The sequence below is a fragment of the Eschrichtius robustus genome, chromosome 2, assembly GCF_028021215.1.
Source record: "Eschrichtius robustus isolate mEscRob2 chromosome 2, mEscRob2.pri, whole genome shotgun sequence".
Lineage (NCBI taxonomy): Eukaryota > Metazoa > Chordata > Mammalia > Artiodactyla > Eschrichtiidae > Eschrichtius > Eschrichtius robustus.
The window spans coordinates 30,555,989-30,581,493 of record NC_090825.1 but is presented as its reverse complement, the minus strand read 5'-3'; the positions used below and the strand labels follow the sequence as shown (position 1 = coordinate 30,581,493).

General features: G+C 35.5%; 1 protein-coding gene across 1 annotated transcript in view; it reads left to right on the top strand.

Annotated features, from left to right (window-relative positions):
- The window catches only part of NUP155 (nucleoporin 155), a 69,041-nt gene extending 44,190 nt beyond the window's left edge, over positions 1-24,851 (top strand). The window contains exons 21-35 of the mRNA XM_068535254.1: positions 3,935-4,032; positions 6,429-6,559; positions 8,890-9,081; positions 9,747-9,885; positions 10,563-10,698; positions 11,593-11,746; positions 11,953-12,057; positions 12,740-12,894; positions 17,416-17,545; positions 18,714-18,827; positions 19,511-19,631; positions 20,084-20,194; positions 22,514-22,650; positions 23,868-23,974; positions 24,614-24,851. Coding sequence (XP_068391355.1) covers positions 3,935-4,032; positions 6,429-6,559; positions 8,890-9,081; positions 9,747-9,885; positions 10,563-10,698; positions 11,593-11,746; positions 11,953-12,057; positions 12,740-12,894; positions 17,416-17,545; positions 18,714-18,827; positions 19,511-19,631; positions 20,084-20,194; positions 22,514-22,650; positions 23,868-23,974; positions 24,614-24,752 — 1,969 coding nt within the window. The 3' untranslated portion in view covers positions 24,753-24,851. The remainder of the gene's footprint in view (positions 1-3,934; positions 4,033-6,428; positions 6,560-8,889; positions 9,082-9,746; positions 9,886-10,562; positions 10,699-11,592; positions 11,747-11,952; positions 12,058-12,739; positions 12,895-17,415; positions 17,546-18,713; positions 18,828-19,510; positions 19,632-20,083; positions 20,195-22,513; positions 22,651-23,867; positions 23,975-24,613) is intronic.
- Positions 24,852-25,505: the final 654 nt, after the last annotated feature.

The following is a 25,505-nucleotide window of genomic DNA, read 5'->3' as shown; positions in this document are numbered from 1 at the left end:
TGCTCTGCAAGTCCATCCATGTTGCTGCAGATGACAAAATTTCTTTCTTTTTTATGGCTGAGTAGTAGTCCACTGTAAAAATAGGATCTAAGTAGGCATACGTTTTGTGAAACATTGTTTACATTCAGTATATTCTTTAGAGCATTCCAAATCAATAGAATAAATTTTGTTTGTATTGGCTACATGTTATTCCATTATATTCAAGCAATTAGTGGTATAACTCTATTCGTAATTAGGTTGTTTCTATTTCTTGATGGTATAAACAGGGTTCAGTGAGTATTCTTTATACATGTTTGTGTACTTGTTCAGTAATATTCAGATGAATTTCTTTAGAAGTAAAATTTGGGGTACAAGAGCTTTTAAAAATGTTGGTATGTAGTATTTGGTTGTCCCCTGTGAAGGTTATACCAATTATTTTTATTTTTAGCCTTGAGAACTCTTTTAAGTGTATCTTAACATGTATATATTGATTTCTAGCCCCTGCCACTTTTTTATTCAGTTTAAGAATCTTTGTCTTTATAACCCCATCTCATTTTGTTGGGGTTAATTAAATGTTTGACATATTTCTCACCATCCTGAACTTGTGGGCTTTGTTGTGGTTTTGGGTTTGTTTGTTTGTTTTTCTCCCCTTCCGTTTTACTGGATTGATTTTAAAGTTTTATATATGACTTTTCTTCTTCTGATAGTTTTAAATTCTGAAAAATATACATCTCAGTCATCATTAATAATTGAACAGAATCTGTTATCTTACCTCCTTCCCCTGCCCTCTACCACTGTTCTTCTTCCTACATAGCTGGAATTTTAGTTGGAAGGTGTTTTTTTTCTTTTTCTTTTCCACCATTATATTCTTCTGTTAATAGTTTCTAAGCAATTTATTGAATTTACAATTGTAGCCTCAATTATAACCTTCAATTTTGTAACCAACTACTTTGCTAATTTCTCTTTACTGTTTTTAGTAGTTTTTTTCATTGAGTTTTTTGGATTTTTCAAATATGTCATCCTGTCATCTGCAAATAGAGATAGTTCTACCATTTTCTTTCTAACTCTAGTTGCTTTCTCCTGTCTGCATAGGCTAATATCTCCAACATGGTGTTAAAGAGTGGAGATAATGGTGCACATCCTGCTCTTATTCCTGACTTCAATGGGGAAGTGTATAGTGTTTCCCCACTAAAGAAGATGCCTAGATATAGTTTAACATGATAAGAAAATATCCATCCATTTCTATTTTATTGAGTATTTTTATAAAGTGAGTATTGAAGTATGTCAAATGTGTTGTCTACATCTTATAGAGATGATTGTATAATTTTTTTCCTTACCTTTATTAAGAGATTTCCTAATTTCAGCCAACCCTCACAACATTAGTCTCACTGAGTATGGGAATTTTTAAATAGCTTTTTGAGATAAAACTTACATACCATAAAATTCACTTGTTTTAAATAGGTTCAGTGATTTAGTAAATATATAGAATTTCTTCAGTCATGACAACAATCCATTTTTAGGCCACATCCGTCTTGCTCATTTGCAGTCACTCCCCATTTCTACCCTTCAGCCCCAAACAATTACTAATGTATTCTATCTCTGTAGATTTACATATTCTTGATATTTCATATAAATGGAATCATACAGTGTGTGGTCTTCAGAGTCTTAGTATCTTTGCTTTGCTTCTTCAGGTATGTTCCATGCACATACAGCCTGGGAGGTGAGCCCAGAAGTTGTGTTCATCTTCCTCAGAATTAGGGGATCTCCTCCTCCGGCCTCTTCTTGCTCTGATTTCCCATATATTCCCTAGCTCCCAGAGGCCTCTTTTACTGGTCCTCTGGATAGAAAGTCAGTGTTTTCTCCCAGTTTTCACTGTCTTGTCATACAGCTTTGGAGAAGTGGTGGTGCCTTTGGGGCAAAGCATCAAGAGAAATAACTGATTCCCTCCAAACTTTTTGGACCACAGGGCCCCCTTTTCTCAGTTCTTCTGCTCCAGTGTTTCTCAACCTTGGCACTGTAGACATTGTAGACTGGATAATTCTTCGTGCTGGGGGCTGTCTTGTGCATTGCAGTATGTTTAGGATTATCCTTGGCCTCTGCCTACTAGATACCAGTAGCTCTCCCCAGTTATGACTCAAAATGTCTCCAGACGTTGCTGAATGTTCCTTGGGAGTTTTACTCACCATACTGTTTTGAGACTCAGTTCACCTTTGGACAAAGCCTGAAGATAAAGGAGTGGGGGGGAACCCAGTATACTCACCTCCATATGGATTATCATTCGAGTTTTGACTTCCCCTCATCAATCTGTGTGCTATTAGAGTCCTCAGGTGAGTAGTTGCTTTTTGTATAGTGTCCAAAGTTCCCAGTTGTAGTCAGTGAGAGAGACTGTAGCAGGCTTACTCCATCTTGGCCAGCACCATCAGTTGAGTTTTTTATTTAGTATCATTATGTGAATCTGGTTTCAAACGTATTTAATGTGTTTCAATCCATTGCAGGTTGTTTTTTCAGTGGAAAATTATCCCAACCTTTTGCCTCTTCAGACTGCTCTGGAGTCCTTTTTGACAGTATTTGGTAGCATCTTTGCTTTCTAGCATGACAGGACATTTCAGGCTCATTTGGTACAATTCTTGCCCTAGAAATGGATTTGGCCATTTCTCTAGGGAGCCCTGGTTTCTTTTGGTAGGAAAGGGTATTAGAGACTACAGCTAGAGGTATTAATTCCTACTGGTCATGCTGTATGTTGTTTTGTTTTTTATTTTTTTTAATACAACAAAATTATGAGTTTGTATTGTTTTTCAGTTCAGATTTAAGATTAAAGGGAATTTGCTCAGTTTCTTTTATAGTATAGTTGTATTGCTTTTACCCTAAAAATTTTGTTTTCTAACAACATTGACATAATCACTTATGAACTTCATCTGACAGTGTACCTATTATAGCTTCAGTAGTCATACTTTTTTTTTTTGCCATGCTCCATGCCTTGCAGGATCTTAGTTCCCTGATCAGGGATCGAACCCGTGCTCCCTGCATGGAGTCTTAACCACTGGACTACCAGGGAAGTCCCTCTTTTTTATTTTAAATGGAAGTATAGTCCATTTACAGTATTATATTGGTTTCAGGTGTACAGCATTGTGATTCAGTATTTTTACAGATTATACTCCATTGAAAGTTATTACAAGATAATGGCTATAATTCCCTGTGCTATACAGCACATCCTTTTTGCTTATCTATTTTTTACATAGTATTTTGTATCTCTTAATCTCATACCTCTAATTTGCCCTTCCCCTCTTCCCTCTCCCACTTAGTAACCACTAGTTTGTTTTCTATGCCTGTGAGTCTGTTTCTGTTTTGCATATACATTTTTTGTTTAAGTTCATCACTCTTTTCTTTGCATCCCTGAAGTTGCATTAAGAGCTGAAATAATCAGATTCTTCACCAAATGAGCACCAAATGCTTTTATTAGCTCATTTCTCTCAGTGACCAGTATTTCCTGACAGCAGGTTCTTTGCTTTTCACTTTTGTCCTGAAGTTTTCATATCTGTAAAATGGTATTCTTAATAGTACGTACCTTACAGAGTTGTTGTATTATGTTAAATCATTGGTGGGGACAGAAAGCAAGGGTTTGATAAATGGAAGCTATTGTTATTATCCATTTACTCTCAGTGAAAATTTAAGCATCTGAGAGATTAAAATGCTCCAGGTGTAAATTGTTGAATTGATTTGTCAGTGATTATTTCACTAATCTACAGAGGAAAAGAATATTTACAACATATTCCAGTTCATTATATACAGAATAGGCAAATTTATAGAATCAGAAAGTAGATTAGCTGTTGCTTAGCGTAGGGCGGGGGAAATGAGAATAGACTGCTAATGGAAAGTGAGTAAAAATGTTCTAAAATTAAGTTGTGGTGATAGTTGCACAACCCTATGAATATACTTTCTGGAATTTTTGTTTCAGTACTACTGCCAAAGTGCAGCAGAGGCTGATAGGATTCATGCGCCCTGAAAATGGAAATACCCAGCAAATGCAACAGGAGCTGCAGAGGAAGTTTCATGGTAAATTATTGCTTCTGATCAGTTAAATGTACATGACCCCAGTAAAGAATCTTATTAGGTGAATAGAAAACAGTGGACATCTCTTAATAAGATCGTTTGTGGTAACAAATATTTTTATTAAAATAATATTAGTGTGATTTGAAAAGTAAGATGATATGGACATCATGTATTTCCACAACTTTCAGCTCATAAAAGGTTTTCATTTCTTCCACCAGAAAGCATGATACACACTTTTTTTTTTTTTAACTTTTTTTGGGGGCGGGGGTGGGTGCTGCATCCCGTGGCCTGTGGGATCTTAGTTCCCCGACGAGAGATCAAACCCAGGCCCCCTGCAATGGAAGCGAGGAGTCCTAACCACTGGACCACCAGGGAATTCCCCAATACACACCTTTTTTTAATGAATTTTTTTATTGTGCTAAAATATACATAACATAAAATTTACCGTTTTAACCATTTTTAAGTGTACAGTTCAGTGGCATTCAGTAAGTTAAGTTCACATTTTGTACGGTAGCATGGTGATTGCAAATATCACCACTATCCATCTCTAGAACGTTTTCATCTTTCTAGTCTGAAACTCTGTACCCATGAAACAATAACTCCCCGTTTTCCCCTGCCCCCAACCCCTGACAGTCACCCTTTTTTTTTTCCTGTCTTTGAATTTTACTACCCTGTGTACCTCATGTAAGTGGAGTCATGTAGTATTTGTTTTTTTGTGACTGCCTTATTTCACTTAGCATATAATGTCTTCAGAGTTCACATGTGTAGTGGCATGTGTCAGAATTTCCTTCCTTTCTGAGACTGAATAGTACTCCATTGTGTGTATCAACCCCATTTTGTTTATCCTTTCATTTGTTGGTGGACACTTAGGTTGCCTTCATCTTTGGGGTATTGTGAATAATCCTGCTATGAACATGGTGAAATTTGAGTCCCTACTTTTAATTGTTTTATTATATATCCAGAATTGTAATTGCTGGATTATGTGTATTTCTGTTTTTAATTTTTTGAGGAGCCACCATAACTTTTCCATAGCAACTATACCATTGTATTGGTACATTTCCACTGGTAGTACACAAAATATTCCAATTCCTCCACATTGTCACCAATAATTTTTCTTTTTTTTTTTTTAAAAACATTTCTATCCTAATGTGTGTGAAGTGGTATTTCTTGTAGAGTTAAAAATATGAATCAAATGTTAAGTTGTGTTTTTTTATTTATTATAAAAAGTAACAACTAAGGAAACAGCAAGGGAACTGAAAAGTTCTTATAACCAATAATTATTCCAGATGTGAACTGGCATAGTAATAAAATATTGTTTAAATTTTGCCTACCATTCAATTTTTTTTTTAAGTTCTTTTGCCTTCTATTGTTTGAGCCAGTTATTCTGGCTGATAGAACTTTGCTAGTTAAGACTCAGCTATTTACTTTTGTCCCAACGTACTTTCTTTCCTTCCTGCTGGACCTAGTTTTCTGTTCACTATTTTGTAAATTCTTCTTTCAGTACTTCTTTTCAAGTAAGCTTGACAAAATACAAGCATTGGTAAGGATTTATACAAAGGGGAGCATTCAAATTGCTGACAGTATGCACTGAAATAACCACTTTGGAGAGCAATTTGATCATATATATTAAAAGCTAAAAATGCATATGCATTCAAAGCCAGCAGTTTCACTTCTAGGTATATATTCAGGAACAGTCTTTATCAGACATTTTTCCCACAATAAGTAATAATTTTTATATTATGACCCAGATATTTAAAAGCATATACACGCAACAGAATTTTAAGAAATAACTATACCTATTTTATACTCTAATATTTTTTTTCCTTTTTAAGGGGAAAAAAATAAAGCTGTCATGACTGACTGAATTGATTTCATGATTCGCCAATGCATCTTAATTTGAAAAACAGTCGTAGCAAAACCTGACTGTGTTTTCGAGGAGACCTTTTTTAAGGATATTTATTGCATTATTGTTGTAGTAGCAAAACATTGGAAACAACAGAAATGTCCTTCATGTGGAAAATGGACCTAATTGTGGTATACTTACATAATGGAACACTCAGCAATTAAAATAAATGTATTGATACTAGATTTTTATTTATCAGTATGGGTAGCCTGTGAAAATATAACTGGGCAGAAAAAGCAATGGTGTAAATTGTCTAAAAACTGCAACATTTTTACTGTTTATGTATGCATACACACAGAAGCACTTATATATAGTGAGAAGATAAAACTGTGAATTCAACAACTCATGAGCATGGTTGCCTATGAGGGGAGGAAGGAGAACAATGAGGATTTCAACTTTAACTATAGTTGTCGTTATTTGAGATAAAGTGTTGTTTTACTTAAAACAACTTAACCTGTCATTTTTCAAAACTTCATGAGTTATGTTTTGTAATTAGAGGCTCAACTGAGTGAAAAGGTTTCACTTCAGGCAATCCAGCAGTTGGTTCGAAAATCATACCAGGCTCTGGCCTTATGGAAACTTCTTTGTGAACATCAGTTCACTGCCATTGTAGGAGAACTTCAGAAGGTAGGATATTTTTCCCCCTAAGATCGTGCTATTAATTCTGTGCTTAGTTTGTTTGCTTTTGAGTGAGCTGTAATCTTTCACTTAGGTTCAGAAGAGGATTATTTTGGGAAGCATTTAGGTTATGATCAAATTAATGTGTTATGAGAAAATTGCACTAAAGCGTGATAACTTGAGGGATTCATTGTCAAAACCACAAGTTATTACAGTATATGAGAACTTTGTTGTGATATGTGAATGAACTCTTACTTTACCAAAAATATTTTTCAAACAGTAGATTGTAACCTTTATTTGGGCTACAGATCCCTTCGGGAATCTGATCAAAACTCTTTCTCCCCACCTTCAAAGAATGCATACAGACACATACATAAAATTTTTGCATGTAATTTCAAGAAGTCCAGTGACCTAAATTAAAATTAAACATTCCTACTTTAAAGAAAAATGTTTGCCACTGTGGAAAATGAATGGTGTTTGCTGTCCTCATTGGAATCCTTTTTAAGGATAAAGGTAATTTGCATTTATCTAAATGTTAGGTCATTTAGGGGGAATGTATTCCTACCTATTAGTTTAATTGGGAGCATTTCTAAACGTACACAAAAGTACAGCAAGTACAACAACTAATCCCCCATACACAATTTATTTGCATTCAACATTTTCACAATTTTACCAACTTTGCTTAATCTATCCCTTATTTTCTTTTTCTTTACTGAATTATTTTAAAGTAGATCCCTAACATCATGTCCTTTCATTCCTCTATATTTTAATATGTATTCCTTTGGCCATTTTCTTGAATACCAATGTCATTATCACATTTAGCAATATTGCCACTAATTCTTTTGGGTAACATCTAAAATAATGAAATTTCTGTGTCTTAAAAATATCTTTTTATAGATTGGTTCATTCTAATCAGAATCTAAACAGTTGGTTCACTCATTGAATTTGGTTGTTTTTTCTCTTAAATCTCTCAGTCTAGAGCAATTTTCTCTCTCTCTCTCTCTCTCTTTGGTGGGAGGGGGTTGCTATTGCCTTGTAGGCATCAGGTCATCAATCTTGTAGAATCCCAACATTCTGAGGTTGTCTTTACCTTCCTTGTAGTCAACTTGTTCATCTATTTCCTGAATTTTCTATGAAATGGAAGTCAAGTTTACAGAGGCTTGATAAGTTCAGGTTTTTTTGTTGTTGTTTGTTTGTTTTTTATTTATTTTATTTTTGGCTGCATTGGGTCTTCGTTGCTGCGCACGGGGTCTCTGTAGTTGCAGCAAGTGAGAGCTACTCTTCATTGCGGTACACGGGCTTCTCATTGTGGTGTCTTCTCTATTGCAGAGCACAGGCTTTAGGTGCATGGGCTTCAGTAGTTGTGGCACACAGGCTCAGTAGTTGTGGCTCATGGGCTCTAGATCACAGGCTCAGCAGTTGTGGCACACGGGCTTAGTCACTCTGCGGCATGTGGGATCTTCCCAGATCAGGGCTTGAACCCATGCCCCCTGCATTGGCAGGCGGATTCTTAACCACTGCGCCACCAGGGAAGCCCCAGGTCCATTTATTTGAGAAAGAATAGCACATACTTTTTTTTCCTCTTTTAAAAACTCAAGTGAATATGTTTAATTATGAAAGCTACTTCCTTTTCCATGCCAGGTAGAATAATGATTTTTAGTTTTATTGGCTGGTAAGAATAATGTAGGTCAATTTTTAGCCTAGGTATCTTTTTTGTGATCCATCTTCAAAACTTTCCTTCCCTATATGCTCAAGGAATGTAAATTAAATATTAATCCAAAAAATTTGAACATAGATTGTATATTTGCTGAAATTTAGGAAAAAGAAATAGCAGTCAGATCACTAAACAGAATGTTACTATAGTATAAATCACCTCAGTACTTTAGAACTCCATTTTAGCAAGCAGATTTGTTTAAATAAGATCAAACTCCAATGTTAGAAGTCCTTGAATAATAGAATTCAAATGTTATTTTGGAAAAATAAATGTAAGCCCAAGATTTTTTAATGTAGCTAATTGATTGTTTTTTCCTGATTATAACTAAAGTCAGGAAGCCTGTCTCGAATTTTGACTCCACCTGGGTTTTGCTTTCCTCATTGGTAAAGTGAGAGATTTGGAATAGGCATACTGTGGGTTCTTTTACAATTCTCAATGATTCTATGAAAATCTGTAAAATTTTATTATTTTTTATAGTTTAGTATATTTTATCTTTTGAATTATAGAGTCTATTAATGTTTTGATATTTTAAATTATTAAAGAAATTTCATTCTGTGTGGAAATACATTTTTGATACATTTTTCTATATTTTTGATCAGAAGAGGATTTTCTTTTATACTCCTAGGAATTTCAAGAACAGTTGAAAATCACCACCTTTAAAGATCTGGTAATCAGGGACAAGGAACTGACTGGGGCGTTAATTGCTTCTCTAATCAACTGCTACATCAGAGATAATGCTGCTGTTGATGGCATTAGTTTACACTTACAGGACATCTGCCCACTTCTGTATAGCACTGATGATGCAGTTTGTTCTAAGGTATGATGCTTTGTTACTCATTTCAGTGTTTCTTACAGGAGGTTTCATGGTATGATGAAAGCACACTAGAATTGTAATCAGGAACTGTTGTCTTTTGTTTGACATACGACCTTGGTTACGTCTTTTAACCTTCCATGGCGTCAGGATCCTCATCTGTGTAAGAAAGACGTTGGAATATATTATTTCTTAAAATCCGTATATAAATTTTTCATAAAGAATCTTTGATAGTATTTCTAGACTGTATTTTTAAAATAGTTAACTATGCCTTTCCTTAAAAATTAAGAAAAAAATCACTAAAACTTTGTCTGTAATAAATTAGAGCTAATTGGGCAATTTTTATTGATCCTTTCCTACAGGTGAAAAAAATTTAAAAAATCAGTGTTGCTTGGACTGCCTGCTGACCAATAATGTATTGACTAGGCGAGAGATTTACCAGTCAAAAGCTGTCTTGCTTACATATTTGTGAGAGGAATTAAGAATAGCTAGGATTTTTTGGTCAAAAACTTTTCTGCCTAAAATTAAGAAGAAGTAAGTTTGTAGAGTTGTTTTTATCTTTGATGATAATAAACCGGATGTAAATTTAGACGTAGACTAAACAAAACTTGTATTGACAGCATCATCCATGTGCTTGTATCTTTTTAAGTTCTTGTCATCTCTACTTCTAGGCAAATGAGCTTCTCCAGCGTTCCCGACAAGTTCAAAATAAGATTGAAAAGGAAAGAATGTTAAGGGAATCATTAAAGGAGTATCAAAAAATCAGCAATCAAGTGGACCTGTCCAGTGTTTGTGCTCAGTATAGACAAGGTGAGAAACAAAATGTTCTTCATACCTTCTGCTTAACTCAGAGGGAGATCTTCCTTCAGCTTTCAGTAGCCCAAGTGATATGACATAGGGAATTCATTTCTTATGTCTTAGTATTTGATGACTGCACCAGCGGCTACAAAAGCTATAATGCTCTTTTTATATCTTGAAATGTGTAACTTTTTAACATTGGGGTTTCAGTCCTATTCCAGTTAAACTACTACCTGTGTTAGATTGCTTTCTGGGTTACATTTATTTTTCAGATGCTTTAGACTCTTTTGACTAATTTTAAAAATACTACCTGTCTGCTCACTTTAAAATTACTTTAAATCAAATCTAACATAATGTAGTAACTGTTAGTACAGGTACTACTTTGAATCCTAAGATTTTTTTTCCATCAAGGAACTGCAACCCTCCTTTTTGCTATTTTAAGTATGAAATTTTTTTGCAGTGAAGAAAATACATATAATAGCTGCCTTTTAAGCATGTTGGAACCTAGTTCTTCAGTAGACTCATCAGAAATATTTTATATGATGCTGTCACCTGAGTTACTGATATACAGTAGAAACCTCATAGTAGTAAACATAATAACCTTGGTCAGTATTTTTATAAGCCATCTAAGGAAAATGTATCCACTTAATAATATGCCTTAACTCTTTGTCCTTTGGCTTTCCTGTTAGTGCGTTTTTATGAGGGTGTAGTGGAGCTCTCTCTGACTGCTGCAGAGAAAAAAGATCCTCAGGGTCTTGGACTTCATTTCTATAAACATGGAGAACCAGAAGAAGACATCGTGGGACTTCAGGCTTTCCAAGAAAGGTGAGTTTTATCACCTTAGCAGATGAAACTTTATGGATATAGACTGTTCTTTGTGTAAAGTTTGACTGATGGTATTAGGAAAATAATATTTCAAGTACAACTCATAAAATTGAATTATGCTTTCACCTAAAAATGTCTTGTTTTATCAAAGGTGTGAAGCAGTATTCTAATTATTAGCCTAGGGATAAAATTATAGCCTGGTGGGAATTCTTAAGGACCTAAATGTTTTTGAACTTGCCTCTTTGGTTTTCCTGAGATTGTATTAATGTCAATTTGAAATGCAATAACGATTTTGGAAACAAAACTGCTGCTTCACCCGCCCCACCCCCAATGTCTGGTTCTGGATGAAGATTAGTATTTTAAAGGATGATTTTTAAATGTTCATAGATTATTAGAGACTGCTTTAAAAAAAAAGTATGTCCATAAAGGAAATATATAACCAATCTAAGATGTGTTTCATTTTTATGACTTTACCCTTTTAAACAAGTGCTTCTCAAACCTATTGAAAAAGCATATGATTTGTATTGTTTTTATTTTTATTTATTTATTTTTAATTTTATTGGAGTATAGTTGCTTTACAGTGTTGTGTTACTCTCTACTGTACAGCAAAGTGCATCAGCTATACGTATACATATATCCCCTCTTTTTTGGATTTCCTTCCCATTTAGGTCACTACAGAGCATTGAGTAGAGTTCACTGTGCTACACAGTAGGTTCTCAACTATGGATACTATGTATAAAATAGATAACTAATGATTTGTATTATTTTTAATACCAAATTGTGTGTGTGTGTGTGTATTTTCTCCAAAATTCTCTTTAGTTTATATTTCAATTAGATAAGATAAACCAATTGATAACTAAATCATGTAATTGCTCCTTTTTCATTCTTTTTCAGATTAAACAGTTACAAGTGTATTACAGATACACTTCAAGAACTGGTAAATCAAAGTAAGGCTGCTCCTCAGTCTCCCAGTGTACCCAAAAAACCTGGACCTCCAGTGTTGTCATCTGATCCCAATATGCTGAGTAATGAAGAAGCAGGCCATCATGTAAGGGACATAGCATGTTTTCGTTCTGAAAATACACTGTGTTTAGATGTTCTGTGTGGTGGTGGTAGCATAACCATCTTGGAAAGGGTAGTAACTCTTAGAACTTACCATTTAAGGATTCTTGATTTCTTACCAGAAGCCTATAAGGCTAAGGAGTCATTTTGAGCCTTTAACTGTGCTAATTTTTACTGTTTTCTTTATTTTAGTTTGAACAAATGCTTAAATTGTCTCAAAGATCCAAAGATGAACTCTTTAGTATTGCCCTTTATAATTGGCTAATACAAGCTGACCTTGCAGATAAACTGCTACAGGTAAAAAATATTTTTTCTACCAATGTTGTTAATTTATATTTTTAAGTAGCATAACTCAGTGGGTTAAGCACATATATAGTCATAAGGAAATTCAGTTTTTCACCCTGTACCAACCGTTAGGTGTTAGTGAAAAGCCAAGTAATGTAATGCCTTTTCCTAGTGAGCAAGGTAGTCTTTTGGTCTAGTTTTCTTGTTATTTAGAAGCTGATTGGGATTGTTTATATTGTGGGGTGAAAATCAATGGATTATGAGTTAGGAGACCTGAACTTTGTCTTAGCTCTGCCATTAAGCCACTTCACAAATAAATGTCCTTTCACTACCCTAAGTCATAGTGTTCCTCATTCTGTAAAATGAATATATGGCATTTGATAATTGCAAGAATGGTTTTGAGCTCAGAATCTAGGAGTCAATAGCTGTGTTCTCAAAGTTTATTAAAAGATTTGTAATTGGATTATAATAAATTGTTTTTATCAACCTAATGCAACTATCATAGCAATTCTTTGATTAACTGTGGTAAAACAATCATTTATAATGAGAAAAATTGCCCTCTCTTATCTGTTACTGGATTATAAAATTGCTTATGTATTCATAAAACAAGGCACACCTATAAAATGATATATTTACTATCTGAAGAGCAAGTGGGTAGTCAGAAAATGTTTCTGAGTAACTTTACAATTTCCAGATTGCTTCTCCATTTCTGGAGCCACATCTAGTCCGAATGGCCAAAGTTGATCAAAACAAAGTTCGTTACATGGATTTACTCTGGAGGTATTATGAGAAGAACAGAAGTTTTAACAATGCTGCTCGTGTCCTATCCAAATTGGCTGACATGCATAGGTATGGCCTAATATTCTCACTGTGACGAATAATTGATAACTGGGCTATATCTAGTTACATCCAGATTTCAGATATTAAATAAAACCTTATTCAGGTTATACATATATAGAATTTTTATGCTTTTGCTTGGATTTACCTAAAGTTTATAGTTTTCTCTTTTTGTTTGTTTTTAATAATGTGTAGCAGGTACCAAATACCTCCTACTAAATAGACTCTCTATTCAAACTATCTTGTAAATCCTTTTCTTTAAAGTATGTCTTTAGATTCTTTCCTATTAACAGCAATTAATTACTATTCTTTTTCTTTTTAAATATTTATTTATTTATTTTTATTTGGTTGGGCTGGGTCTTAGTTGAGGCAGGCGAGCTGCTTAGTTGCGGCATGTGGGCTCCTTAGTTTCGGCTCACTGGCTCCTTAGTTATGGCATGTGAACTTTTAGCTCTGACATGTATGTGAGATCTAGTTCCCTGACCAGGGATTGAACCTGGGCCCTCTGCCTTGGGAGCGTGGAGTCTTAACCACTGCATCACCAGGGAAGTCCCTTAATTACTATTCTTAACTAAAGGACAAAAAATACTTCTCTAAGTCTTTATAATTTCAAACGTTCAACAAATTCCAGGCTAATTTCCTCTACTCTCTTTAAATTACTGAATAGGTCTTGGAGCATATGTATTGAGGATTGTTAAGAATCCTGTTAAAGAGTGCATTGAAATTTCTAATTAGATTGTCGTATCAAAAGACAACTTAAAATTTTGGACAGATCATTAATTTGACCCTCTTTTCATTTGGAATTTTCTTTGCCACAATAGTGCAGTGCTATTTCTAAAATCTGGAGATTGGTTAAGTTAGGACAAGGAGGTGTTTGAGACAAGGTTGTTATTAAACCAAGTTAATCAGAATGGTTACTTAAATCACCCAGATATGGCTAATAGCAAGTGTGAGGGTTTGTGTATCTGTGTGTGTGTGTGCTCATGCAGTTGTAATTGTTGCATGTATGGGCCCAAGGCATTTTTGGTCTTCTTGTTGTCTTTGGTCATAATAGTCATTTGGGTTTTTTTGTTTGTTTGTTTGTTTGTTTTATTTTTGGCTGTGTTGGGTCTTCATTGCTGTGCGTGGGCTTTCTCTAGTTGCGGCGAGTGGGGGCTACTCTTCATTGCAGTGCACGGGCTTCTTATTGCAGTGGCTTCTCTTGTTGCAGAGCATGGGCTCTAGGCTCGCGGCTTCAGTAGTTGTGGCATACGGGCTTAGTTGCTCCACGGCCTGTGGGATCTTCCCGGACCAGCACTTGAACCCGTGTCCCCTGCATTGGCAGGAGGATTCTTAACCACTGTGCCACGAGGGCAGCCCAGTCATTTGGTTTTTATAAGTTCCCTTCATATACATCTTCTGTCACATATATCGAAGTGACTTTAATTTCTTTGTCTTTGATTTAATAAAAGGAAAGAAAAGGAATTTAAGCTAGTAAAGGCCTAAAAGGTAGTTTCTAGTAAAGGCCTCGGTCAATTCATAGTTTTTGTACAATTAAGAATTGAGAGGGAGACGCAAGAGAGAGGGGCTATGGGGATATAAATATACGTATAGCTGCTTCAGTTTGTTATACAGCAGAAACTAAAACAACAAAGCAATTATACTCCAATAAAGATGTTAAAAAAAAGGGAAAAAAAAAAAGTTCAAATGAAAAAAAAAATTTGACAACATTATTAAATATTTAATTCACTGTAGCTCTGTCTTAAGGTTATGTAATTCATTCCTTTATCCAGTGTTTGAATGCCTATTATTTTCTGTACTCAGAGGCACGTGTGGACTGTGCCCTTATCCAGGCCTTCAGTATCTCATTTCTGGATTACTCTTGTCATTTTTCTTAGTGCGTCCTAGATACCATTACTATACAAATCTTTGTAAGTCATTTCTGTCATGCTGCTCAATGCTTTCAGTGTTAGAGTGGCTCTTTTTTTTTTTTTTGGCCGCACCTTGCGGCTTGCAGGATACCAGTTCCCCAACCAAGGATCGAACCTGGGCCCCCTGCAGTGGAAGCGCAGAGTCCTAACCACTGGACCGCCAAGGAATACCCTAGAGTGGCTCTTTTTATATATACATACACACACACACACACACACACACACACACACACACTTATTTATTTATTTATTTTTGGCTGCGTTGGGTCTTTTTTGCTGCACACAGGCTTTATCTAGTTGCGGCGAGCGGGGGCTGTTCTTTGTTGTGGTGCGTGGGCTTCTCATTGCGGTGGCTTCTCTTGTTGTGGAGCACAGGCTCTAGGTGCACGGGCTTCAGTAGTTGTGGCACGCAGGCTCAGTAGTTGTGGCTTGCGGGCTCTAGAGTGCAGGCTCAGTAGTTGTGGTGCTCGGGCTTAGTTGCTCCGCGGCATGTGGGATCTTCCCAGACCAGGGCTCGAGCCCATTTCCCCTGCATTGGCAGGCGGATTCTTAACCACTGTGCCACCATGGAAGCCTCCTAGAGTGGCTCTTAATTGCCCTTTCATTAATATTTACTAACCTTGTTCCTTGTTATAACAGTTACTATATTCTTGTTATAAAATATTCAGAAATCCTCTAACTTTTAAGAACAGTGCCCATTGTCCGTATCTACTTCACACACAAACACATAACCTAATTTCCTCCTCATGTGAGAGACCCTATACGTCTTAGCAGCTCTCAGCTTACCATCTCTTTCCACAATAAAATCTTTTTCCGACTATTATGTTACTCTCTTTCTCACTACACTTTTTTTTTTAATTTATTATTTATTTATTTATTTTTGGCTGCGTTGGGTCTTTGTTGCTGTGCGCGGGCTTTCTCTAGTTGCGGCGAGCGGGGTGATACTCTTCGTTGCAGTGTGCGGACTTCTCATTTCAGTGCCTTCTCTTGTTGTGGAGCACGGGCTCTAGGCACACAGGTTTCAGTAGTGCCTCACGGGCTCTAGAGCACAAGTTCAGTAGTTGTGGTGCACAGGCTTAGTTGCTCCGCGGCATGTGGGATCTTCCCAGACCAGGGCTCGAATCCCTGTCCTCTGCATTGGCAGGCGGATTCTTAACCACTGCGCCACCAGGGAAGCCCTCACGACACTCTTTTTACATATGTAGGCTGCACCAAGTAAGTTGGCGGCTATAGAATGTTCTACTTTAAATAATTTGGAAATATTACCCATGTTTAAAATGTTTGTTTCAAGTGGGTTTTTTTTAAGAGATGAGAGGGGAGGTAAAGGAAAGCCTTTTATAAGCAAAGCTCCTAAAGGTACAGAGTCCTTCATATTTGATCTTAAGAGATGGTCAGTGCTGTCATCCACACACGTACTTTGCAAGATAGGAGAAAGGAGTTAATCCTTTCTTCCTTTTGGTTTCTTTTTGGAAGGGGAAAACTTATAGGAGCCATAGCTATGTAGAAGGACAGTTTTTTAAGTAAGACCTTCTCTGAAAGTAAAAGAAAGCCAGTTTTTTCCTGATTCAGATTGGCATTAATGGAGATATCAAAAGTTTCATTTAATACTGGTTGATCTGAGGGGTTGCCAACAACTAAATGAGTTAGTATGTTTGTCTTTAATGCCAAGTTGCTTTATAATGTCAAAGAACCAGGTCTGATGGACTTAGGGGATTAGAAAGGACTGAAGATGGTAATCATGGAGGTGGATACATGCTTAGGGCTTTCTGACACCTGTCAGTCAATCAGCCAGCAAATAGATTTTGAGTACCAGTGATAATTCAAGGCATTGAGGAAGGGAGTAGTGAACAAGATAGACACCATCCCTGCTTCTAAGGAGCTTTCATTCTAGTGGGCAAAGACCATAGACAGACAAGTTCATATTCTATAAATACAATAAACACAGGATATTACAGTAGAAAGTGCCTTGGGGAATGGGGAGCTGGTTTAGTTAAGATTGGTCAGAGAAGGCCTCAGACAAATTGTCATTAAAATTGATTCTCAAATGACAGGAAGAGGCAGCTATTAAAGAAATGGAGGAAGTGGTTTAAGCACAGAAGCGATGGTCTCTGAAGAGGCACTGCATCAGATTTAAGTTTATCATGTTTAGGGTACAAAAAAGAAAGCCAGTGGGGTTGGAAATGGTGAACAAGGGAGGAATGAGATGAGGTTGGAGGAGTAGGTAAAGGAGATTGGAGGGTCTTAAGAAAGCATGTGACATGATCTGATTTTTGGCTTTAAGAGGTCACTCTAGTTGCTGTGTGGAAAATGAAATGTAGTATTTGCCACATTAAGGTAGAGAAGTGAAGAATATGAGGAATAATAAAAAGTTTAGTTTAATTTTAGAATAATCCAAGTTTTAATATACTGAAGTATTAAAATAGGAAGTTACTTTTTGGAGGTAAACATAAGTATTTATGTGTTGACTTAAATTGTGGATCTCTTTTATTAGAAATCCTCTAATTTTTCAAGTTTCAAATGGCCTTTTATGTTAATTTGGCATAAATCGTACCTCATAGCTGATATATATGTATATTGGATCCTTAAGAATTCACATGAATAAAAATAAGAATTTTCCCCCCAGCACAGAAATTTCACTTCAGCAGCGACTAGAGTACATTGCTCGTGCCATTCTTAGTGCCAAAAGTTCCACTGCCATTTCATCAATAGCTGCAGATGGTGAATTCCTTCATGAATTAGAAGAAAAAATGGAAGTAAGTGCTAACGACACTTAAGTCTTATCCACATTGATTAGTAGCTGCATGTTAGTCCACTTCCTCTCTTCCCCTAGTAAATAATAGGTCTGTAGCAGTCAGTATTAATTTTAATCTCTTATGCCTTCTTTTTTTCTTTTCATATTTATATATAAATCTTTTAAAAGATTTTAATGATACAGCATTTGGGTCCTAGGACATTGCTGTAATCTAAAAGTTTTCTCTATGGCATTTCTAGAGATTTATCCTAACTATTCTAACACCAAGCAGATTATGTCACATTCACCGTTTATTCTGGAGGCTAATAAGTAGCTGTGTAGAGTGGGCTAAACTGCCTTTACTAAGAGACACAAAAATGTATAATGGTCCACATACAAAAGCTTATTTCTCATTCACAAAATCCAGAGTTGGTGTTCCTGATTGGCATGTGGCTTTCTTCCACTTGGTTGATGTCAGTTCCCAAGTTCTATTTTCTGGCTCTACCATTCCAATGGCCTTACCTTTTTCTTTGACCAAAGGGAGGAAGAGTGAAAAGAGCATGTAAGAAGCACATTCACTCTTAAAAAACCTCAACCCTGAAGTGGCATACTGTACTTCTGTTCACATTCCTTTGAAGAGAACATAGTCTTACGGCCATACTCCTAGCAGAGGAGGCCGGGAAGTAGAGGCTGACCAGTTTGTCTGGCTCTAATCATGGGCGAAACATGTGTTGGTGAGTAGCAAAGGCTCTCTGTCACAGCACAGTCCCTGTGTAATCTTCTATGTTGTAATGAAAGGTTGCTAGTCTGTTATGAAAGAAGTCTTTATTTATACATTTTTTTAAAATTCGGGTAGACTTGACATATAACAGTTGCTAAGGTATACAACATAATGATTAAATTTTTCTATATATTGAGAAATGATCCCCACAGTAAGTCTAGTTAGCATCTGTCACCATAAATGATTACAAAAATATTTATTTTCTTGTGATGAGGACTTTTTAAGACCTACTCTCTTAGCAACTTTCAAAATATGCAACACAGTATGATTAACTGTAGTCACTATGCTGTTATTTATATATTATTTTTATTTTAACAAACTTAAAGTCAGATACTAGGAGTCATTCCTTCAAGTACCTGGTGATTTATCATGAAGAACTTAAGATTTGATTTTTTTCTACGCAAACTAGGTTGCTAGGATCCAACTTCAGATACAAGAGACACTACAAAGGCAATATTCCCATCATTCTTCTGTACAGGATGCAATTTCTCAGCTGGACTCTGAGCTAATGGACATAACTAAGGTAATAAAAAAGCAAGTGAAACTCCTATAGTAGTCACCTATTATCTTGTTTCTTTTGCATTTTATTTTGTGTTTAAGATAAGCCATCTTTGGAAGCACATCACTGGGCTGACACATCACCACTGTGGTATCTCACTCTTAGAAAAAGCTATGTATCTCTTTCCAGGCCAATTTCTATCAAGAATCTATCAGCCTCACATGGGGCTTTGTTAAAACTCCTGCCACCTATTTTATGGCCTTGTTTCTTATCTTGAAAAAGTAATTTATCTTTGCTTAACTCTCCAAGCCTCTCCCACTCTGTGTACCCTTCTGAACAGTTTCTTTTTCAATTATTCATGGACATTTCTCTAAGTACCCTGAAAGCACCGTTAGATTTGTCAGTATTTCCGTGATTTTTCAAACCTTAGTTTAGACAACACTAATTCTAAAAGAAATGTCATTGCAGTATCTTGCTATCAGCCAAGAAAAAAAAAAGGCACACATATTGAAATCTGTTTAAATGTGTTTTCCATGCATTTACCATTCTTAATCTGGCATTACGACTACCTACATGTCATTACATCTTTGTATCATATTTTAGGAACTTTAGATAAAATCTTTGGTTACTTTTAACTTTCAGGGAGTTCTTCACTGTTAACTTCTGAATACTAATCTCTGGTTGGATGTTGGCATTTTCTCCTACAGCTTTATGGGGAATTTGCTGACCCATTTAAACTTGCAGAATGTAAACTTGCAATAATTCATTGTGCCGGTTATTCAGACCCTATACTGGTGCAGACACTTTGGCAAGATATCATAGAGAAAGGTAAGTGTTCATTTATAGGTGTATTAGCTGTACGTTATTTAGTGACTTAGTAGAAGAGTGAATGCAAGCTGCTAATGGTCATATATTTAGGGCTCATGAGAATTGTATATACCTAAACAGAGGGAAGTAGAGGGTACTTGATATGGTGGAGGGCGATCCTGTAGAGAATGATCCCAGTAAATATTTGAGAGGACCCTCAGAAAAGATGTGTCATTTTTGTGGTTTATACTGCTTAATAAGGGATTCTGAGACACTTAGCTCGGAATCTCATAACTAGTGCCCTGGTAAGTGGAAAGTATATCAGACAGTAACAGAAACACAGAATCTGCTCATTATATTAACGTGCATACAAGTTCTAGTATTTTGTACCTTGAAACAGAATAAAATAGTCAATTTAAAATTTTCACAATAAAAACAGTTTGGGTTTCTAATGACATGTCTCTTTCTTACAGAACTGAATGAAAGTGTGACGTTGAGCTCCCCAGACAGGATGCATGCTCTTAGTCTCAAGATTGTGCTCCTTGGCAAGATGTATGCCGGCACACCGCGTTTCTTTCCTCTAGGTAAGCCATAACCTCAGCTACGGTCGTGAGGCTTTTATCTTTTTGTTTTGATGGTTTTCTTCATTGACATGGAAAAATAATGGTTTGTAGAGCAAAATCATTTTGTTGTTGCTATTTATTAGCTCTGCAATTTAATTCTACCTCTCCAGAAAGAAACACCTCCAAAGAATAGCAGAATTTGTTGATGAATAGTTGGGTATGAAACTCTCTTTGCTTGACCTTCCAAGTTGATATATCTATCTTGGGATAGTCTGACTAACAGACCGTAGTGATTATATTACTGGTAACCCTATACACGCTTGAAGAGAAGGGAAAAATAGCTGATGTTTTTGTGCATGGATGATCTGTGATTGATTCAACTACCCCCTATTATATTGAGGGCATATTTTTCTTTAAAATAGCAAGTAGTTGTGTTAAAAATGTAATTTTTGTGAACTCCTTTCTTAACCAGATATACTGACTCTTTGTTATGTAGGAGACTCTGTTATAAGCCATTTGCCAACCTATAATGTCTTCTTCGGTTGTAAAACGATAGACTCAACATAAATATATTCATACAGTAGAATGTTAAATAAGCACTTTGTGTTTTTGAAAAATGTTGAGAAACATGAAAATGCTTATAACATCAAATTGTTTTTAAAATATGAAGATCCAGACTTGTTTATAGACCTTCTCTGATTTAGGGTTTATTCCCTGGACATGGTAAGAAATAAAACTATTATAATCATACCCTTATTTCTTGTAAGTACAGTATTAAAAACTGCCATGCCAAAATAACTGCCATGCCATTTCATTGATCAGGAAAATAAAGAGCAACTGTATATATATGTCTTATGAGTATGTGAAACCTGACAATTTTAATAGCAAAAAGGCCACATTGTACACAATCCCTTTTGAGGGTATTTCTGCTTTGACTTAAGATTTTTAATTGTTGAGCCCAATAAAATTTAGGGTAGAAGAGGCCTTCCTTTTTCTATCACTCTCTCAATGGCAAACAGGTTCCAGGGGGCTTCAAACTAGAACAAATTGAGTCTTTAGAATTTTTATTACCTTTCCACAATCTCTGTATGATAACTTGTAGGGGAGATGCAGGTTCAGTGGCACTTTTTTCAGTGACTCCTCTTGCCCATGGTTACTCACATTGGTCGGTCTCAGATTTTAGGTACCATAAATAAGAATTTGATTGTTACTGTTAAGATCTTATTTATGGGACTTCCCTGGTGGCACAGTGGTTAAGAATCCGCCTGCCAATGCATGGGACATGGGTTCGATCCCTGGTCCGGGAAGATCCCACATGCCGCGGAGCAACTAAGCCCGTGTGCCACAACTACTGAGCCTGCGCTCTAGAGCCCGCGAGCCACAACAAGAGAAGCCACTGCTATGAGAAGCCTGTGCACCGCAACGAAGAGTAGCCCCCACTGGACGCAACTAGAGAAAGCCCACGCGTAGCAACGAAGACCCAACGCAACCATAAATAGATAGATAGATAGATAGATAGATAGATAGATAGATAGATAGATAGATAGTTTAAAACAAAAAATCTTATTTACGATGTAACAGGTAGTAAAAAGTGAGAATGGGACCACAATTAGAATCATCAAAATAAATAACTTATGAATCTTATGAATATTACATTTAATATTTCTAAAATCTAGATGCAGTAAGTGCTTCTTTTCTGAAAAGCTGTTAAATTGAAGATATAGTATTTCAAGATATTAAATATTATCAGTGGATCCTCTCCAATAGTGGAATTGTGAATGGTCTCTATTTTCTTCTTGTTCTTTTGCTGTTTTCCAAATTCACTATAATAAGTTTTTTCTCTAATAGCTTTAAAGTGTGCAGTTGAATGGTTTTAGCATATTTACAGAGTTGTGCAACCATCATCACAATTAAATTTAGACCATTTTCATCACCCCAAAAAATAAATTATATCCACCTTCAGCCCTAGGCAACCATTGATCTACTTTCTATCTCTATAGGTTTGCTTATATTTTGGTATATGCCTTATTTTTTATTAAAAGAATTTTTTAAATTGTTTTTTAAAAGTTTTTCCTGTAGAAACTGTTCAATTATGAGTAAGGCCTACTTTTTAGTATCAAGAGTTAACAATTCTACAACAACAAAAAAATGTTAATTATATGAGGTGAAAGACATGTTAACTAACCTTATTGTGGAAAACGTTTTGCAATATGTATGTGTATCAAATTATCACATTTATACCTTAAACTTAGACAGTGTTACATGTCAATTATATCTCAATAATGCTGGGGGCAAAAAACAAGTTAACAATCCCAACTTCTGGTCCTTTTCTCTCCCCAGATTTTATTGTGCAGTTCTTAGAGCAGCAAGTTTGTACTTTGAACTGGGATGTGGGTTTTGTGATACAGACCATGAATGAAATTGGAGTGCCATTACCTAGACTACTGGAAGTATATGATCACTTGTTCAAGTCACGGGTAAGGAAAATATTAAATAGAATAAAATAATTTATTTAGTTAAATCAATTAACTTTCTAGATACAGGAGCTGAGTATTTTGCTTGTGTGTTTGTAAGTATCTCATCTAATACAGTTGTATCAGAAATTTGCTTCATTGGTTAAGCAAATTATGCTTCAGACTTAAAACCAATAATGAGAGTTGCTTTGCGATATATCATGATAAAAATCAAATATTTTTTAATATTAATAAACATAATTATATATGCTTTACTTTTAGTGGAACAGGCTAAATATATGAAGAATTATCATTTACTTTAAAGGAACAAAATATCAGTGTATTTATTCACTGTAACCTCATCTAAAATATCAGTGCTTAAAGATCTTTCCACAAGAAAAGAAAATTTAACTATGTATGGTGACGGGTGGTAACTAGACTTACTATGGTGATCATTTTGCAGTGAATGCAAACAGTGAATCACTATATTGTACACCTGAAACTAACATGTTATATGTCAATTATACCTCAGTTTTTTTTAAATGATCTTTCTCACCATATTTAACCTTATTGGACTGTATATTTTGTAATTTTTATCCTGAGATCAAAAACCAAACAAAACCTGTTGAACTGGATTGCGTTTAATACTAGTCATGATTATAGTAGCATCGTCAAAACATTCATACAGTGCTTTACAAGGCACTTATATATCTCATTAAAACTCACAATGAGCCCATGATGGAAATGAGCAAGTAGTAGTATCCCCATCTTCTACTACATCTGACAAGGGCAGAGAGGTTAAATAACCTGCCCAAGTCACATGGCTGGTAATGATGAAGCCAGAACTAGAATTAAGATTCTCTGACTACTGATTTAGTCTCTTATTCACACTATCGGATTAAGTCTGCATAAGTTCAAAGTAAAAATGGTGTCACAGCCAATAGGAAGAGATGGATTTTCTTCTCTTACCTCAGGTTCCTAAACAGGAAATTTATATGCTCTACACACTGGATCGATACATCAAATATTCTTCCTAAATAACATCACAATGAAGTTTTCAGTGCTATTCATTATTAACCATAATCAGATATATAATTTAGTAACCACATAATATTAAATACTTATTTTAATATCAGTAAATTTTGCTTTGAACGCTGATGACTATTTTAACTAACATAAATGATTAAAAAATCAGTTGACACAATTTGTCTTACAACTCAAGATGTATTTTTTCTTTATAGGATCCATTCTGGAACAGAATGAAGAAGCCACTGCACCTTTTGGATTGTATACATGTACTATTGACAAGATATGTTGAAAATCCTAGCCAAGTTTTAAATTGTGAGAGGTAAGTATGAATTAGATATGCTTTATTATATACCAAAGGCTTTTAAATGCACCTAATAAATACCTGGGTAACAAATTTGGAGACAATGGGGCACGATATGGAAACTAAAAGAAGTATGGGAGATTTAAGCTCTTGTGCATGTTTGCAATAACTATTTGAATGATACCAGTCAGTATTTATGAAAGGTTAGAGTTTTTTCCATTTTTCAACCCTTGTCCTGAAGTCTTTCTAAAGGTGACAGGATAAAATTAATGAATTGCTCCTAAACTCCTTTCACTTTGAATTAGTGGCCTAGGAAGTTCAATTATGTATTTGTGATATTAATGGCCATTTCAAGATATATTTGTTTGAAAAGGCCAAATGAATGTAAATAATTTAATATTAATTTAAGGAGTCATCCCTTACTGCCTCCTTCTCATTATAATAATCTTCAAAAGGGAAATGGTGGTGATGTGGTAATCCACCTACCCCCTGAGTTTCCTTCTCTATTTTCATTTATTTGCCATTTACTTAATCACATGATCCTTGCTCTCATGTGGGACTATAATGAGTAAGGTTAGCAGAAGTTGAAGGGAGGTCCTATAGGAGGAAATGTTTCTAAATATGTAGATGGTTGATCAGGTGTCTTTTTCATTTCAGGAGGAGATTCACAAATCTCTGCCTGGATGCCGTTTGTGGTTATCTGGTTGAGCTCCAGTCTATGAGCTCCTCAGCAGCAGTACAGGCCATCACTGGGAATTTTAAATCTCTTCAGGCTAAACTAGAACGGCTTCATTAATTATTGTAATGTATTTTCATCCATGCATTTTGATCTGTAAAATAAAAGCTCAGCTGGGTCCAGATTTCAGGTGCTATAAATCTAAGAATTTAAGAATAATTTTAGTAGAAACGTGTTTTTAATAAGTGGCTGGTATCAGCAGAGAGTACATTTGCAGGTGAATTCTTTTTTACTACATAATACTATTTTGTTTTTTAATAATCAGGTTAAACAAATGAAATAAGATTATTTATGATTTTAACACAAAGATAAAAAAATAAAAAACTCTTATTTTGAATTTATAGTATTCATTTTCAAGTTAGTTCAAGTATCAAAACTTAAATAGGCTAGCTGAACAGGTCCAGTCCCATAATACTAGATTCTACAGCAGTTCCTAAATAGGCAAATAAACACTGTCTCTTTTTAAAAGTTATTTAGGTTTTGGGTTCAACCTTGGAAAGAAATGTCTTCCAACTACTGATTTGGTCAGTTACAATCCTTGTAATACACACCTGGTTGTTTTTTGAGCAAGTGATAAACTTGTAACTAATGTTCTATGTCTTAAAAACCTATGCAGGGAGATAACTGTTTTCCCTCAGTGTTCACCTAGCTCTTCTTTGGCCTGGGACTACTGATTCCTTTAAAGCAGTGGTTCTCAAAGTGTACGCACCAAACTATCACATCAGCATCATCTGGGAATTTGTTAGAAATTCAAATTCTCCAGCCCAGTCCCAAACCTACTGAACCCAAAACTTTGGGATGAGTCCCAGCACT